Genomic DNA, 19653 nt, shown 5'->3' with positions numbered 1-19653 from the left:
AGCATTTATGTTAGAGTCTTGTACAAAAAAACTGTAGCACCTAGTTGACAGGCTTTTGAAGCTTGTCTTTGTGCTGACCTAAATTCACATTATGCACCTATTCTACTTAATATTAGGTTTCAAACCATTATTGCCAGGAAAATAATGCATTTTAAATATTAGAACCTCTCCAAGCTGAAAGCTTAAACTCTTGGCCAACCCTATAAGCTCCCAGGTCACTTACAAGTTCAGTAGCTCATTGTGGGCCTCTAATTTGTATTGCTAATGGCAACATGTCTTTTTGAAGTCATAGAAGGTACTTGCATATGCATACTGAATGATCTAATGATACAAGCACTTAGCAACAATGTTAGATCAGTCAATTTACAATTACTTACTGGAACCAACCAAATGATGACAAAAAGCTTTACTCAAGTCTGGTTTCCAATACAGAATCACATACCAAACTTTCATTATGTTCTTTTCAATTCCACATGTGTGTACTGCAAAATTGTTTACCTTATTGATTTTGTTTAGGTTTTGAGAAGAAAGTAGGCACATTTCAGTTAATTTTCATCATGCTTCAATAGCGTTGAACTTGCTTACATTAGGACATTGGAGATCAAACTGAACAAAGTGATATGCAACATCATCCAGCATTAGCTACACAAAAGAAAAACCATTGTCTAAAAATTATATTCAAAATGCCTTATGTTCGACACAAAAATGTATGATTTTTTGCTGAACTGCTCTTTAGCTGTGATTACAATACATTCAGCCATAATACATTTGATCTGCCATTGTTTTACTGCCAATCCCCATTCATTTCAATTATATGAATTACAATGAATCCTACAGAATAGAAAAAAGGCACAGAAGAAAGACAAAACTGATTAGGATTAGGGATTATTTCTAATATGTTTCCACATTTTGAGCATACTGTAAACAGTACTGTGTAATTCTGATCAACTAATGTTTGTGACATCTGACTGTAAACGTCAAGCTAACAAAATGACTACTTTGGTGAGACACTTTAAAGTCCAACCTTTATATACATTACAACAAGGACACATAATAATCAATCTTATTAAAGTTTGTTATTCTTTACTTGGAACTTTCAATCCATATTCTTATGTTAACTATACCAGAAACATAAATTAATCAGCATAGCTTAATAACAAAATTGGTCATTTTATTTTAAAGTGCAACAAGATACATCTACAGACAATGCTTTTGATGGAAAGAAATAAAGTATGGTAGGAAAATATCGAGACATTCATAAATCCAAGATTATTTCTTGTAAAATAAAATACAGCTTGCTACATTGTTTACAGATACCAGTAATTTTCTTTTATAGAAGACAAAGGCAGGTATGAATCTTCCCAACAGTGAGATCGAGATCTTGAATCTGTTAATTTCAGAAGCATTTTCCAGCTGAAAGCCTTCACACCAGTTTCATAAACAGCCTACTAGGTTGCATAAATAAACCAAAATGAAAAGCAATAGCAGCAATACAGAAGCAGTATTCTTGAACAGATCACATATTTACATATTCAACCATCAACAGAGAATGATTTTCTCTGTGCGGCTTGTGGATTAAAATCGTAAAAGTGTTTATATAGAACAGGTTTACGATTTCACCACACCTGACGACATAGAGGAAATCTTTGTCCAATGTTGCAAAATAATGTTACGCAGATTATATTCTTGGATTATTAGTGTTTTGCAGATCAATGTTAAGAATCCTTTAATCAATATAGTAAGAAATTGCTTTTCCAAAAATGCAGAATTTTGACCCACTTTCTTTGGTAATGAAATAAATGCTCTGTCATATCTTGCCTTTGATATAATTTTCAGGAACATTTGAACGAAATTTCCAAGCTCTAATTAAGAACTACAAGCATTTTACAATTCAATACAGTTTTAATTAAACTTTTCTTTACTGCATGGTGTAAATTATACATTATGTTTAGAATTCTTGTTTTATAGATTAATAAAAATAATAAAAGTCTTTCCATTAACAAATCATATGTTTCATTTAGGAAATCAATAAGTAGCTGTTATAACAGATGAAAATAAAAGAAGCAATTAAATTGATAAAGGAATATGCTCATGCCTCTTAATTCATTAAATGGCATTCATTACTGTTCACAAGACTTAAATCTTGTTAAACAATATCAAAAGACATTTTGGTGAGACTTTTAAACCACACCTTCCCCCTCAATTTTCTCCATTTCTCACTTGAAGATGCTGCCTCATGCTGGGGTACACAGTTCCTTGGGTGCTGGCAGTCATCAGTATGTTGTTCAATCGGCCATTCTTTAAGAGCAAGCCCAGACATTAAGTGGTGGCAGGTTATTTGACAATGAGAGAAATCATAGTTAAGCCCAGTCCTACACACACCCAGCATCCACACATTCCAGAAGGGGTCACCAATTAGCAATCATAAGTGGCAGCTCTGGCTGATTTTCTTTCTCGCCAGCTCAAGGGCACTGAAGCCAATTACAGTACCCCTTCTGTTACCCTGTCTGAGATCAGCGAACTAAGCACAGACCAAGGTATGAATCTGGGGCTGTCATGCTCGCTATGATTTAGTACCACATTAAACCATGAAGGGAGTTCAGAGATTTTGGCTTGATCTGTAAAGGCAATATAGTAAACAACCTTCACAACTATTATCCTACATATATTATGGTGTTGTGTTAAAATAATTCTATTTTGACTAACTATGATTAAAAAATACATGGTGATATTCAAATGTCCAAATTGACATTTCTATAAAGTACATTCTTAACTCTAAAGGTATTGTAAATATTGAGTATCAACTTGTTTTGTTTTTGTTAAATGAATAAAGCAGTAATGTCATCCATATGACACACATTTTATACAAAAATACATTAGATGTATATGTTTAGACAATAGTTTTTGAGCAAAACGTAACTAAGTGCTATGTACACGTATTTGCATATTTTTAAATTCCGTTAAGAAAAGATGCATACTTTTCCCCTCATATATCTATTTGCATAAGTTAATTTGTCATGCAATATATGTTAGTTCTATAAGGATTAGACACTTTTGTGCATTTGGAGTAAAACTACTGCAGTTAATAATACAACTGCTAATTTCAAATAGGTTAACTGGATATTACATTAATCTGCTAAAGATAGAAAACATGTGTTTTTCCTTCCAAATATTAAAGCTGCATTTCCTCTCAACTATTTTGATAAGATCAATAGTGTTTACCAAAATAAACAAAAAATTGCATATAAATCCATTTTGGACTTTGGGATATTAAAATACAAAGTATGCTGAATTGAATGTAGTTATTGCTTTTTATCTCCATATAAATACTTCACTTTGTATTGACATAATTTCCCTGCACTTCAGAGGATCAGAAATAATGTCCATCTTTCTAAGAACTAAGTCAAACTTTTTATATTAGTTGACTTTTTCGGCCAAAACTTATTGGTTATGCCAGATCTGCAGCTGTATAGAAAATAAAGTATTACTGAAAGCAATCTCTTAAAATGTTGCAAAATAATGTTTGGAATATTTGAATAGCAATCCAAATGATAAATTTCTTAACATTCAATAGGAATTATAGCAAAATCTACGGGTGACAAAGCTTTAAGGCTTCCACATACTCAGATCCCAGAATATAAACAGTGAACAGTAAGGGCTATTTCAAAAATATTGTAGATCTTATGTCCTTTTGTAGATTTTAGAACTGGCAACATACTTTTCTTTATCATCAGATCTTTTAAAGAAATCTTTCTGATGATGAATGTTCTCCACTACAAAATGCCAAGGGTGATATTGAAGAGAACAACATAACATTTATCAAAATCAGAGATACATTGTACCTCTAACAGAAGTCTGTGATGGAGTGTTGAAAATTGTAGATGGTCAGAAAGAAGTTTTAGATCAAAAATGTAACAGTTTACTGAAAGTATGGAATAAACCTGGTATTAGATTGTTGGATGCTGAATAGACAGAGTGACATTTATTACATTTGCTAGTGCATGCAGAAGATAGAGATCACAAGTAAATGCAAGGCTTACATGAAAACAGCAAAGAAAAATATGAATAGGGGTTGAAATCCCTTTAAGAGAGAAAAGAAGACAGGGAGAGTGTGAATGACCAGCTACACAAAGGACAGCATCTTTGAGTGGTGGTTGTGGATTTATCACAGATTTTTGCCAGCAGTAAATCGGGTCTCTCTAAAATTCCTAGTTTTTTCCTGTTAGTACAAGATTAAAACATCCCAATCTGCACTGGTCAAACTTTAGGTCCTACATCATCATTTTATTTCATTGTTGCCAGGAGACAAGCCGGAGTCTTGTCCTGCTGAGGGCAGGGCACTATCCAGACTAACAGTCCAGAAGCAAACTTTTATGGCAGTGGCGGACAAAAGCCCAGTTTCCATCAGGTCGAGAGACAATGGGAAATTAGATAGTGGGGCAGTTGTACTAACCCTGGCAACCAGCCAGACCCCTGTGTATCACCAGTGGTCAAAATGTGGGAAAATTATCAAGTCTGTTAAATATCATGCAACTGTTGGCAATGAAACTGCTCCTGGATATTACCAACAGGAAAATCACTTCTGATTTGCTTTTTGAAGTTGAATGATCTCTTGGCAGAGATGAAAGAAAGAAAAACACCCACTGTATTGCCACATTTTGGTACCAAGTCACGTTCTTTCTCTGAATCATTTACTAAGTTTGTCCTCAGGAATTTGTCTTGTTTTTTTTAATAGGTTTCTATATGTACAGTAGGCCCTATTTATACTTTTTTGGGGAGTCAATGTGTGTTGTACTGAGGGATATATTATAGATAATTTAATCTGGTTTAACAGAGTTTGTGGCATGATATAATGAGGTGCAGGAAGTATTGAACAGAATCTACAAATGGAAAAAGAGTTTACAATGTTACTGAATTTTGTAGCAGCATTATTATATTATCATAATATTTCAGCATATGTTTAAATTTTCAAGAAATTTGTGTCTCATCCTAGTAGTTGACCTGTAGTGCAGTATATTGCCAATAGGCCTATGTTCCAAGAAAGAATATCTTCCTGAAGGAACAGCATAGTGAACTTTAGTTTCCAGGATCCCCTTTGTTGTAATTCCACGGGATATACAATAATTAGACACAACTTTAACTAAGTAGCTAAATCTCACTTGTGTGAGGGCAGAATCCATACTTCCTGTACCAACTATAAAGAAGAATATATTACTGCCTTTTGGAATGAATGAAGGCTCTTTTGATGTCATCATGGGAATTAAAACCTCCTTGGTGGGTTGTTGTTGGGAGATAAGCAATGTGAAGATGTATAAGTCTTTCAACAAGCATTCCTCAAATGTTGACTGCACACAAAGCATCAAGCTCACAGGATTTTTTTTTTGTAGGTTTCCTTCAGTTGGTGGTCACACTTGCCTCCCTCTGGCGTAGTCTTTCTTTCTGTTTGTAAGACAAAATAAGCTTGTCATTTACAGCTCTCGTTTTTCAACTGCCTGTGAATTCCAAAACCCACATGAGCTTAATTAACAAGGTTATTCAGTAGGTTTTGAAAAAGGTTACATTTTAAAATCAAAGGAAGACTAGAAAATTGTCTCTCAACTCAAAACTGAACTTTTCTCTAAAAATAACTATTTTGCATTTTTGTAGTACTCTTTTTGTTATTTCCCTTTTACATTTTATTCTCTTTTTAAGACCGGGGGAGGGACACCCAGCATCACGATCCTCTCTAAGCTGGAGCAGCAAGCTCTTGACATCAGCGGCCCTTGAGAGCTGTCCACATTGGAGATTTCAAGGTGGGGGGGGGGGGGAGGTGTTATCTGAATAAGATCTCTGACTATTACTTATACTCCTTCATGTACCTCAGAAAATGTACCTTCAGCCAGCTTGACATCTAGCTGCATTGTGAAGCCTGTCAGTGTCTGGCTAACACTTGTCCCTTTCCTCTTTCCTCTAGGTCCTTCTCAGCTACTAAACCCTGCAGAACAACGCATCTCGGAGAAGGACAATCCTTCTGAGGAGGCCATCACGCACTCAATCCCTCCCAAACACCAGCACAGAGATTGGCACCCGGCGTAGATTAAACACTGAGTTACAGGGGTCTGCGTGTGGTGATGCCCTCGACACGAGTGAGCAGGAGCAGGCAGTGGTAACAGGGATATCCCAGGAGATGGCTTGCCAGAGGGCGAGGTCCTCTCCAAGCTCTGCTGAGGAGGACAGAGATGTGGACTTCAGGGGCCCAGCTATGAAAAGAAAACTTTGTGCCCCACACAAGCAGCTTTATATGGTATTGGAAGATCTGTTAAGAAATTTCAGCACCATGGCTGAAAGTATGGAGGAGTCTGAATCCAACTTGTGTGGTGTCACCTCACATGGCATTGCCACTCTGCAGTCTATCTTGGACCAAGTGGCCCACTCCAGGGATGTGTCAGCTGCACCCTCACAATAGAAGTCAATGTTACCAGCCTTTGCAGCTTTGGTGAAAATTCAAATAGCTGCCATCTTCTGTAGTCTGCTCTCCCTCAGATCAGTGGGACTGAGGAGCCTCAGTCTCATGGGAGGTGGTGCAATGTGAACAGCAAACGTTGCGCTCTCTTGGGATGTTATCAGCATGTCTGTTCACTTACCACCCTCTCAATCAATACCTACACTGGTGCCAGAAAGCTAGCTGGGCTACAGTGCGCCGACAGCAGCCCAAGTGCAGTAATCTGCAGTCGAGTCCACACAGGTTCGAGAACCCAGAAGCTGATGGCCACTTGCATCTCCAACATGAGCGACAGCAGCCTTCCGCCAGCTTTGGTGAAGCCAATGGGGAGCACCTCATAGAAATTGTAGAGTTAGTAAACCTTCTTTTAGGAAAGACACTATGGGTTGACACTTGGGTGAGAGATTAATTCAAGGCAATTATTGTGTTTGGTAATAAATTAATCACCTTTATCACATTTGACACTTTAGTCTGCAGTGTATTTTCATAGCAGCTTCTGAGTATACTGTCACTATGTCATTGATATAAAAGTTGGCTGAATGCTTTCGACATTCTTTAATGCATCTTTAAGGGAGTGGTGAAGAGGGTAATAAGAACTATTAATGCAGCGGGGTTTTGTGTCACTATTCAGGAAAGGGGAAAGTGCAGGTCACCAGAAGCGCTGTTATAACAACTGATCCCTGGCCTCTCAGGATGCAATGCCTTGTGCTTCTGCATCTCCCTCACCTTCATCCAATTCTTTGGCATTAGATAATGATTCTTCCTGTTGCTCTGCCTCATCCAACTCTATTCCTCTCTGTATTGCCATGTGCAACATGCAGCACACTGCAATGATGTCACAGACATTGTGTGTGCATGTTGTTGGGAGCCCCCACACTAAGCAGGCACCTGAACCTTCACTGCAATGGTGCAATGGTACGCTCAATGATGTTCCTGGTGGTCCCATGTTACCGATTGTACCTGAGCTGTTCAGGCGTGCTGGGATTCTGGAGAGGTGTCTTCAGCCATGTGTGCAAGGAGTAAACCTTGTCCCCAAGCTGCTATCCTCTTACATTCTTGAAAGGGTGGAATAGTGGGGGGATGGATGAGTGTTGCAGGATGAAGGTATTGTACCAGCTGCCTGCAAAACTGGCACAGACTTGCATGATCCTTCTGTGGTGATCACACACCAGCTGGACGTTAGTTGTGTAATAGCCCTTCCTTTTAACAAAAGCTGTTCGCACATCTTCTGGCACCTTGATGGCTACATGAGTTCAGTCTATAATGCCCTGGGCATGAGGGAAACCAGCCACTGCTGCAAATCTCAGAGCTCTCTCATTTTGAATGTTGGCATCCATGCAGAAAAGTGACATATCAGTTGTCCCTGCCAAATAGGGCATTGGTGAGCTGCTTGATGAAGCTGTGCACTGCAGACTGGGAGATGTAGGTCATGTCCCCTGTAACAGTTTGGAAGAGCCTGAGGCAAAATGTTCAGGGTGGTGGTGACTTTGACAGCTACTGGCAAAGCATGGTCACCTGGGCCAGGAGGCAGCAGGTCATGTTGCAGGATGCTGCATAGATCAGCGACAGGCTATCTGGTTAAGCACAGCCACATGATGCAGGGCTCCTCAGTCACATCCAGGGAAGTGACTCTTGGCCTAGAGACCATGTGGGCTGGGTAGGGCCTTCTATCAACAGCCCCCTCAACTGCTGTCTTCTAACAGGCCCACCTGCTGCTCATCCTGGTAGCTGAGGCTGCTGTTGCTCTTCTTCCTCCAACTGTTCCTTAATCTAAAGCATTTAGCAAAAATGGCACCCACGATAAACTGTGAGAGCTTAATCAGAGTATGGTGAAATAAACAGCAACAAGCAAGCTCCACGCTCAACAATCCCTTGGAAATCCACTAAGCACAATAGCACACAGATCCCTATGATCTGAGTGCCAAGAGCTGAGTGCCCCTTTAAATAGTGAGCCAGTCAGCCCCTGAAGTCAATCCCGCGAGGTTTACTCAATAGGTTGGCCGTTGGGCTGTGGGTTTCTGACCCACCCGGTTAAAATCGGGTTGGGGTCTTGATTACATCATAGAATCTTGTATGCAATCATGAGGCACCTGCCTGCTTCCAGTGGGCACCTCAGCCACCTTAATGCAGTGAGCAGTTAAAATGCGGCCAGCATGATTACAGCAGGATCGGGGTGCTAAGTCAAATCGTTCGATTTTAACGCCTCTTCCCCTCCCTCGCCCTGTTCTCGCTGGGTGGGTGAGTTAAAATTGACCCATACACTGCATGGCTTACAAAATGAAGTGACTTTATTGTATAATTGCCAGGTTAGTGCTATGGTGATTTTAGCTCTTCTTGTTAGTGAGCTGACTCTAGACTGATTATGCCATGCTCCACACCATTTGTGGTATAGACTGTCGAGTATTAGGCACATGATCAAACACTGGACTATGCATTTACCAGTATTTAGTCGCACAGAACAATTAAATTCCAAAGTCCTAACAGTTTACCTTGATTATCAGAACAGGGCTATGATTAACTAGAACATTCTGTATCCAAAGGAAATTAGTTCTGCCACAACAGTTAGTAATATTCCCTAAACTGCAATAAGCAGCACTCCCTAGCACACAATACATCTCAATGTTTTGAAATTTCTAGTGGGTAATTCAAAGATATTGGATGAAAAAATATATAATCCCGTTATATCAATAGGTCAAAATAATTGCTTGTAACTAGACAGGCAGACAAGATAACATTTGGATCAGGTAATAACTGCATCTATCAGGAAACCCCTGGAAATTTGTTTACTTCAAGAAAGAAAGAAAAGATAGAAAAGGCTCGTATTTATATTGAGCCTTTCACTACCTCAGGATGTCCCAAAGTGCTTTACAGTCAATAAAGTATCTTTTTGAAGTGTCGTCACTGATGTAATGTACTTCAGGACTGCATGTATGTGGATTCAACTGTATATTTGACCAATGTTTCCAACTGGGGTGACATTACATCACATTGATAAAGTAGCATACAACATACAAAACTAAAATCAAAGCTTGCAATACCTGGTATATTAAAAATACCCTGTATGCCAATAGGGCCTGGGCTCTTATTCTAGGGTATACCAAAAATCTCTCTGCTGATTGATGATGTTACTCATATTGTTTTACACCACAGCACAGGAGGAGGCCATTCTGTCCATTGTGCTTATGCTGGTGTTAGCTCTTCAACTGGTGCTATCTACTCTGATCCAATTTCCCTGCCCTTTCTCTGTATCCTCTTGTATTTTTCTTTATCAGATACTTAACCAATTCCCTTTAAATAATATTATAGTCTTTGCCTCAATAGCTACTTGTGTTAAAGCATTTCATGTTCTAATTAGCCTCTGTGTGAAAAAATATCTTTCAACTTCTCCCTTCATTCTTCTAGTGATAATTCTAAATATATGTTTCTTTTTACTGAATTCCTAACCAGTGGAAATAATCGTTCATTGTTTACCCTATCAAAACCTTTTGTAATTTTGAAAATCTCCATTATAACTTCTCTTAACCTTTACTGTTTCAGTTAAAAAGCCCCCATTTAAAAAAAAAATTTCTTCAGACTATAATCTCTCATTCTTGGCCTCATTATGGTGAACCTTCATTGGAACCTTTCCATGGCTCTAATATCTTTTCCATAGGAGGAGCCCAGACTGCATGTGCTGTTTTGCACAAATTCAACATCACTTCTTTCCCTTAAATGCCTCTATATGTAAAATTTATATATAAGTTTGCAGGAATATTGTATTTTTTTGGATTTTTAGCACCCTATTTTGTATACTGTAATCATCATCAAGTAGCTGCAGGGATAAATATATAATGATAATCTTACCAGACTGTTAGGATTTGTTTTCTTTGTTTCAACTTTCTTTTCTGAAGTTAACTTCTTTACAGATTGTTGAGCCTCCTTCAACCTGGAATAAATTTAGAGGAAATTAATCATTTGCATTTCAATTTATTGTCTATGTTTTAATTAACTATGGTGGAAGACTTCTGTTGTTCACTATTTATAGCCAAATTGTAAGTGCATATATAATGAGTGCATGTACAATGTTGCTGTAAATAATGAACATCTCTCCCCCAAATCATTACAATGCAATTTATTTACAATTTGAAGCATTACATGTGAACTTGTCATTAAGACTTGGCAATAAGGCCAATTTCTGAATTTAAATCAGCCCTAATGCATGCTAATTGCAAAGCTCAACTTCTCATTGATCATATTATTCAATTAAATTTAGATAGCAAGGATCACATTGGGAGAAAAGACATATCAGGACTTTAGCATTCATTTCTTCTTATAACCTCCTCATTTTATGGCATATAAGGATTAAGCTTGCCCCACCTTATCACGTAACCAATGTCTCAGACTATGGCGGCACTTACAAGGTTTATGACATTACAAGCAGAATAGTAACAGTGTCAGGCAGGAGAAGACCTTCGGTCTATCCAGCCCACTTGTCCACAGTACTCCCTTAGTGCATTAATATTAATATTACAGAATATTAATCTGCATGACCTTCTAAGTATTTCACTATTGCTGGGTCCTGTCCAAGAGAGCCATCTAGCATCCAGGACTCACCACAGCTGCAAAGAAAGCAAACCTTCATTAATTTGATACTTCAGAATTAGATAGGCAAGTTTCCTGTAGCAGGATCATATCAGATTGAATAAATACTAATTTGGCCAAGCTCCTATATCTTGAAATGGGAAGGTTGGCCCTCTTCACGTTCCAGGACATTATTTACATTTTATCAAGGTCCACCATATGAAACAATTCAAGATATGAACAAGGATCATCAGATAAGCAGTATGGGAATCCATAAAATATTCATAAATTTGAGCTCCCAAACTCTGTTCAATATAAATTCCATTGATGCAGTGCTAGCTGCATACATATTAAAACAGAGTACATAGTATTGACCCTAACATCCCCAAATGACAAGGATTTAAAAGAATCCAAAGTTTATAACTAACAGTATCTCTCCTTAAAACTGTCACAATGGGCTCGAATTTAGCAGGCCTGCGGGTTCCCAGCGGGTGGTCCTCCGGGAGCGTGGTCAACACGCTTGGCGAAATTAGTGGGTTGCCCACGCGATCGTAGCAGGCAACCCACTAATAGGAATCAATTACCTGCTCCTCCGGGGTCCACGGCGCTGGCCTGCGCGTCGGGCGGGCTGCGCATGCGCAGTGCGATCTGTCAGCTGGAGGCTCTCTAGTTAAAGGGGCAGTCCTACACTGACAGATGCGGCAACCAATGGAACAAATTGCAGCATGGAGCAGCCCAGGGGGAAGGCTGCTCCCAGTTTAATGATGCCTCACCCCAGGTATCATCAGATGGGGTGAGGAGGAGGGGGAGGACACAGATCTTCCCCCCGGCGGGCGGGAGGAAGCGGTCTGCCTCTGCCACCAAGAAGGCCTGGCTCGAGGTGGCAGAGGGGGTCACCTGCGCCACCAACATATCGCCCACCTGCATACAGTGCAGGAGGCGCTGCAATGACCGCAGTAGGTCAGCCGCAGTGAGAACACGAAGTCTTTCCCCTACACTCCGTCTGCCACAACACTGCCCCCACCCCACATCTCCTTCGGCACCGCCAACACTATTCTGTCACATCACCCTTCTTACCCACTCAAACCCCATCCTCATCTTACCTCCACCTACTCACCTCGCCAGTACTCACCCTGCCACTAACAGGCAACCCAATCCTCATTCAATCTCATTGCTCCATCCCATACTCACCCTCTCGTGCATCTCCCTCACGGCCAGCCTCACTCAACCTGCCACCACCTGTGCTGCAGCCACAGGGCATGCATCACATATGTGCAGTAGGCAGCGTAAGGCAAACGTCTCGTCAGCATGAAGGGGGTGCACAAGGGTGTCTGAGGGTTTGTCATGGGTGTTACCTATATTGAATTTCAGAGCAACAAACAGCACACATTATATTGACACCACCACTGCCATGTCTCCGCGAATCCTGTCCGTTGTGTCCTATAATGCCCGCTCCTGGGTATCACTATGAGGACGCACCACTGATGCCACCCATCGTGTTACTGCAGAGTAGGTGCAGGTGTATTTGCAGGGCTCGTCCGCGCAGACGACTGAGAGACATCGGCGGTGTAGCCGGCTGCACCCTGGAAGGATGCGGAGGAGAAGGTGTGGAGGGCAGTGGTGACTTTGACAGCGACAGGTAAGCAGTTGGTGCTGGGGCCAGCCAGGAGCAGCTCGGCATGAAAGAGGCTGCAGATCTCCACGACTACATGTCGAGCGAATCTGCGCCTCCCTGTGCACTGCTGCTCGGAGAGGTCTGGGGAGCTGCGCCTCGGTCTGTGGACCCTGTGGCGAGGGTAGTGCCCTCTGCGACGCGTCTCTCTCTGCGGTAGCCCTCCCTCCTGCTGTGCAGGTGGGCGTGCAACAACACCGTGTTGGGGGGATCCACGTCTCTGCGGCGGACGGCGTGGACTGCGAGGCTGCTGGTGCTGGTCATGCTCTTCGTCCTCTGAGGGTCTCCACACACCACCCAACTGGCAGGTGTTGGTCTGAGGGGTTGTGCAGGGTAGGTGGGTGGTTCCTTGGACTGGGGCTGCGGTTTCGTGTCGGTCTGTCCTCTGGCTTGGCGGGGGGTGGTGGAGGGCAGGGGTTGCCCTATGTGACGCGGTGGCCTCCTGCGTGGGTGAGGGCTCTCCCCCGTGGAGTGCACCTTGGCACCTGCCACAGGCTGCTGGCTGCAACACGCCTGGTTGAGGAGGGACTGTTTCCCCCAGTGTGGGAAACTCACTGCCTTGAACCTAAAATCCCACACTTCCTCTTTTGACAGCTGATTCAGCTCATTAACTGACCACAACAAGCAAGGTAAGTACTCTCAAGTGGAACCCCGCTGGCTTTAATTGCCTGCGGGATTCGCACCAGCGGGGCTTGCGCGCGCAACCCCGCACGTCAGCGCGGTACCCGGAAGTGGCCGGGATTTCGTCACGATCCGGTCACGTGACCGGATATCGGGATTTTCGGGGCCACCCCGCTGGAAACCCGCCGGAAACACGATCCCAAAATCGAGCCCAATGTCTTCAAATGATAAAGCAAACTTGATCAAACTGATGCATAAAAAATTGTGTAAGTCCTTGCTTCCGCCTTCTCAAAATGAATTTAAAGGAACGAATAAGAAATTGCCTCAAAGCTGTTTGCCTTAGAAAATTTGCAATCAGGGTCATGTCCATAAAAAACAGTCCGCAAAGCAAACCTGATGGGCTCGATTTTAGGATCGTGTTTCCGGCGGGTTCCCAGCGGGGTGGCCCCGAAAATCCCGATATCCGGTCACGTGACCGGATCGCGACGAAATCCCGGCCACTTCCGGGTACCGCGCTGACGTGCGGGGCTGCGCGCGCAAGCCCCGCTGGTGCGAATCCCGCAGGCAATTAAAGCCAGCGGGGTTCCACTTGAGAGTACTTACCTTGCTCGTTGTGGTCAGTTAATGAGCTGAAGCAGCTGTCAAAAGAGGAAGTGTGGGATTTTCGGTTCAAGGCAGTGAGTTTCCCACACTGGGGGAAACAGTCTCCCTCCAACCAGGCGTGTTGCAGCCAGCAGCCTGTGGCAGGTGCCAAGGTGCGCTCCACGGGGGAGAGCCCTCACCCACGCAGGAGGCCACCGCGTCACATAGGGCAACCCCTGCCCTCCACCACCCCCCGCCAAGCCAGAGGACAGACCGACACGAAACCGCAGCCCCAGTCCGAGGAACCACACACCTACCCTGCACAACCCCTCAGACCAACACCTGCCAGTTGGGTGGTGTGTGGAGACCCTCGGAGGACGAAGAGCATGACCAGCACCAGCAGCCTCGCAGTCCACGCCGTCCGCCGCAGAGACGTGGATCCCCCCAACACGGTGTTGTTGCACGCCCACCTGCACAGCAGGAGGGAGGGCTACCGCAGAGAGAGATGCGTCGCAGAGGGCACTACCCTCGCCACAGGGTCCACAGACCGAGGCGCAGCTCCCCGGACCTCTCCGAGCAGCAGTGCAGAGGGAGGCGCAGATTCGCTCGACATGTAGTCGTGGAGATCTGCAGCCTCTTTCATGCCGAGCTGCTCCTGGCTGGCCCCAGCACCAACTGCTTACCTGTTGCTGGCAAAGTCACCACTGCCCTCCACACCTTCTCCTCCGCATCCTTCCAGGGTGCAGCCGGCTACACCGCCGATGTCTCTCAGTCGTCTGCGCGGACGAGCCCTGCAAATACACCTGCACCTACTCTGCAGTAACACGATGGGTGGCATCAGTGGTGGGTCCTCATAGTGATACCCAGGAGCGGGCATTATTGGACACAACGGACAGGATTCGCGGAGACATGGCAGTGGTGGTGTCAATATAATGTGTGCTGTTTGTTGCTCTGAAATTCAATATGGGTAACACCCATGACAAACCCTCAGACATCCTTGTGCACCCCCTTCATGCTGACAAGACGTTTGCCTTACGCTGCCTACTGCACATATGTGATGCATGCCCTGTGGCTGCAGCACAGGTGGTGGCAGGTTGAGTGAGGCTGGCCGTGAGGGAGATGCACGAGAGGGTGAGTATGGGATGGAGCAATGAGATTGAATGAGGATTGGGTTGCGTGTTAGTGGCAGGGTGAGTACTGGCGAGGTGAGTAGGTGGAGGTAAGATGAGGATGGGGTGTGAGTGGGTATGAAGGGTGATGTGACAGAATAGTGTTGGCGGTGCCGAAGGAGATGTGGGGTGGGGGCAGTGTTGTGGCAGACGGAGTGTAGGGGAAAGACTTCGTGTTCTCACTGCGGCTGACCTACTGCGGTCATTGCAGCGCCTCCTGCACTGTATGCAGGTGGGCGATATGTTGGTGGCGCAGGTGACCCCCTCTGCCACCTCGAGCCAAGCCTTCTTGGTGGCAGAGGCAGACCGCTTCCTCCCGCCCGCCGGGGGGAAGATCTGTGTCCTCCCCCTCCTCCTCACCCCATCTGATGATACCTGGGGTGAGGCATCATTAAACTGGGAGCAGCCTTCCCCCTGGGCTGCTCCATGCTGCAATTTGTCCCATTGGTTGCAGCATCTGTCAGTGGAGGACTGCCCCTTTAACTAGAGAGCCTCAAGCTGACAGATCGTACTGCGCATGCGCAGCCCGACCGACGCGCAGGCCAGCGCCGTGGACCCCGGAGGAGCAGGTAATTGATTCCTATTAGTGGGTTGCCTGCTACGATCGCGTGGGCAACCCACTAATTTCGCCGAGCGTGTTGACCACGCTCCCGGAGGACCACCCGCTGGGAACCTGCAGGCCTGCTAAATTCGAGCCCGATGACTTGACAGTTATGCATGAAGGAACAATGTGCAACTGAAAGCTGTTCCTGAAGTGTGGGAGATGGGCAATTCAATTGATTTTATTTATAAAAGACTTAAAAGAATGTTTATGCCTTGGAGATTGAAAAAGCTCACCAGTCACTGGCTCATCATTATGACAACATCCAGATACTGTAATTTAACTGGTAATTTCTTATGATCACCAAAATACTTAAATTCAAAGTGGTCTAAATTAGGGCAAAATTCAGAGTCAAAAAAATCGGATTGTTTGATTTTTAAGGAACCTGTTATTTTTAAAGAAACTGTCTTCTTAATGAAAAAAGCAAGTCCACACAGAAGTCTAATTTGTTAGTTTTGAGCATAATTTAAGAACCAGAAAGGTGATGCAACCCATCCAACTTATGTTTTTAGGTCTCTCCTAGGCCTATACACTGGGCTCAATTTTGAAATGGTGGCGGGTTGGCAGCGGGGGGGCGGGGATGAAGGTGCGTGTGGCAAACCTGAATAAACAAAACTTACCTTTTCCGACGCGATCACGATGTAATTGATGGTGATTAAAGTTGTTTCCGGGTTTCGCGCTCGGCAGCCAGCCTGATTGACAGAAGCTGCAATGCCGAGGAGGGGGGAGAGAGAAAGAGACGTCATCCGGTGCTGGAATAGAGAGTGAGGGCGCTGAAGATCGGGGGGGGGGGGGGGGGTTGGGGAGAGGGGAAGATTGCGGGGGAGAGGGGAAGATTGGGGGCTAGAGGGAGATTGGGGGAGATGGAGATCGGGGGGGGAGAGGGAGATCGGGGGGGAGAGGGAGATCGGGGGGGAGAGGGGGCGATCGGAGAGGAGACATCGGAGGCTGAGAGGGACATCAGAGAGGGAGACATCGGTGGGGGGAAGAGGGGGACATCAGAGAGGGAGACATCGGTGGGGGGAAGAGGGGGACATCAGAGAGGGGGACATCGGACATCGGAGCAGGAGGGTGCAGGTGACGTCGGTGGAAAGGTAGATTTATTTTGTTTTTTTAAACTTTGTGCAATGGTTTTTTATTTAATTTATTTTGTTTATTTTTGCCTGATCCAGCCCTCACCAGGCGAGAATCGGAAGCCGTGGGAAAGCCGCCCAGGTAAGTTTAAAATCGTTCTAACTATCTACTATGTCAGAAATAAAGTACCTTAAAAGTACCTCAATGAGGTACATTTGGTTCTTTAACTATCAACCTGCTGGCTTTAATTGCCAACGGGACTTCCGCATTTGAGAAGCATGCGTGCACACAGGCGCGTCTGTGGGAAATCCGGAAGTCGGCGGGTTGGGGCCGGCTTCCTCACCTGCTTGGGATTTTCCTGATTTTCGCAGCCCTCTTGCCCCCAACGCACCCTCAATTTGATTTGAAAATCGGAGCCACTGTGACTGCTCAAACCATTTTTTTGTCAGTATATCTTGGTGCAAAGGCCATCATACTTCTAATCATTGTTGAGTTAGGAATCTGTCCAAATTTTTTTTTTGTACACTTCAACCTAATCTATATTCACTGTGTTAAGTGGCACCATATTTTACAATTTAATAAATTTACATGCAAAGTAGATATTTCAAAAGTTACATTAAAGGCATTTTCCCTCTACTAATTTTGTCTCCTTTCCCCTATGTGAGCCTGAACAATGGGTGTTAGTAAGCGATTAGTCTGTAGTTTTTGTGTATGTTCAACGTTACTTTCCAAATCATGTCAAATCCCTCTTACATTGTAAGTCTGGTGCTGGCAGGTGCTGGCTAGAAAGTCTTTTTTTCAAAAGGGTAAAAATCATCTATATCCAGTATTCAATTTCCTGGGTGATAATGGGGCACACCCATAACCCTAGCAGCTTATGGGAGATATGTTCAAGTCTCTGGAGGCCAGGAGAAGTTATTTCCCTTCACTCATACTCTGGCCTCAGTTTTGAACTTTGGAGCTGGAGAGCTTAAATTTACATTCTGCAAATATTTAGAATCAATTATCTGTATTTGCATCGAAGTACTGCATTGTGCATCTATACATCAGATGTAAAGAAATGCACAATATATTTCAAACTCTTCAGTTAAACTGTCATAAATATGTTTTTCTTGATAGCAAGGGGAACAGGTACAAAAAACAAGTTTTAACGGCTGCAGCACTTCCACCTTCAGGTTTATATAACTTATTATCTTTAAGGGAGCATTTAAACATTAATATCTAAATTTCAGCAGCTCATCCAGTTTTATTAAAGCAAATCAGAAAATCCCACCTTCTTTCAATCATACACAAAGCCTAGGTGGATTGTAAGCTTCCTGCTAATGTGTGTACTATAATGATCACTTGAATGCATTTGACCTATAGTGGAAATTTCCAAAGTTGATTCAAACCGGAAAACAGATGTAAATGTTCAGATTACAATTCACTATGTTGCTCACGGGAATATACATTTTGTAGTCAGTCAGGAGTGTAGATATTTATAATCATCCTTAAAACTCTCCAAACTGAACTACTGAAAAAGCCATATTAGTAGAATTTTCATTTGCTGATTATGGAATGCTCTCTCTCCCTCCATGTAGGGACACACCCTACTTACCTAAACCCAGGTGTAGGTTGGCATGAGCTAAGGTTTAGATATCCCAAAATATGTACAGGGGTATTGCTGGAGTTTTACTACCTAAAACCACACTGCTTACCAGCATAGAGCATTGGCAAGCTTCCACCTGCTTATTCAGTTAGCTCCATATTACCCATCAGGGTACTGGTTTGCAGAGTTATCTTGAGTTGAGTAGGAAGAATGCCAGCCACCAGTGATAGGACTACACCTCCAGGTCCCATCAGTAAGCCTGGTTGGCTGGTTAATCATCAACAGCATCCTGGAGTTCTGCAGAGCTGCCTTACTCAGGTTTCAGATCACCAAAACTGCCACAGAGGAAGATCACAGTACCAATCTCTCATCGCCAGGCATATCACCTTGGAGCCAACTTGACCTCAATGGGAACCAGATTATAAGGGACACTTAATTAATACGGACAGATTCTCTTCTTATTGTGTTGGTATATTGTACTCTCTGGATGCAGCACATGGAGCAAAATCAGGCAGGCAGGTCACACCCCTATAACAAAGCTTGCCCGATTTTCCCTCCATTAATGGATGGAAAACCAGGCAGGCTCCATTACAGTTTTTATAATTTTCTTCCATGTGCTTCGCTCAAGCTACCCAATATGCCCAAGTGGAATAATGGGAAAATCTACCCCTATAAGTGCAAAGGATACTACAATGCATTTGATTACACATTAGCACATTAAGAGCTTTCATATTCAGATTCATATATATTTTAATGCAGAAAAGAAGAAATAATCTTTTTGGGCTATTTCTAACTCAGAACATATTTAACAGTACTTATTCAATACAGGTGGTAATACTGTTTGCCAATCTATGCTAAGTTTAGCAATCTATGAAAAAAATGTCAGACCTCAACAGTGAGCCTTTAATATAAAACACTGTGGTTGAAAATGCTGAAGATGGATGTTTGCCGACGATACATCAGCAGTTTAAAGCAAATATCTGTTGACCATTAATAAAATGGAAAGACTGGCTCAAACTGTGTAAAAGATTTATAGTTTTGATATAAAAATGCTGTGCCTCTTGATGACGCAACAGAAGATCATGGTTGAAAGTTTTTAACCAACAAGTACTGAATTCAGAAAACAAAACTGATTGATTTGGCTACTGACTTCTCTTACCTAAGAAGGGGATTAGATTTCCTGACAGAGGGGTGAAAAGGACTAAAATTTAGAATGTGTCTTCAAGTGGGTTTTACTGAAACCAATTTGATCCAGACTGAGGTGGAATTGTTGTCTGGCATTAGTCAGCAGTATGCCAGCACTCC

At 43.3% G+C, this 19653-nt stretch overlaps 1 protein-coding gene across 2 annotated transcripts in view; it reads right to left on the bottom strand.

The window, feature by feature from the left end:
* Nucleotides 1-1169: 1169 nt before the first annotated feature.
* fmn1 (formin 1) overlaps nt 1170-19653 on the bottom strand; it is a 449066-nt gene continuing 430582 nt past the window's right edge. For both annotated transcript variants that reach the window (XM_067991364.1, XM_067991365.1), the window contains 2 exons: nt 10325-10406; nt 1170-5439 (listed from right to left, as the gene is read on the bottom strand). In XM_067991364.1, the coding sequence (XP_067847465.1) occupies nt 5395-5439; nt 10325-10406 (127 nt within the window). In that variant the 3' untranslated portion in view covers nt 1170-5394. The remainder of the gene's footprint in view (nt 5440-10324; nt 10407-19653) is intronic.

The sequence above is a fragment of the Heptranchias perlo genome, chromosome 10 (assembly GCF_035084215.1).
Source record: "Heptranchias perlo isolate sHepPer1 chromosome 10, sHepPer1.hap1, whole genome shotgun sequence".
Taxonomy (NCBI): Eukaryota; Metazoa; Chordata; class Chondrichthyes; order Hexanchiformes; family Hexanchidae; genus Heptranchias; species Heptranchias perlo.
This window is presented reverse-complemented; position numbering and strand designations above follow the sequence as displayed.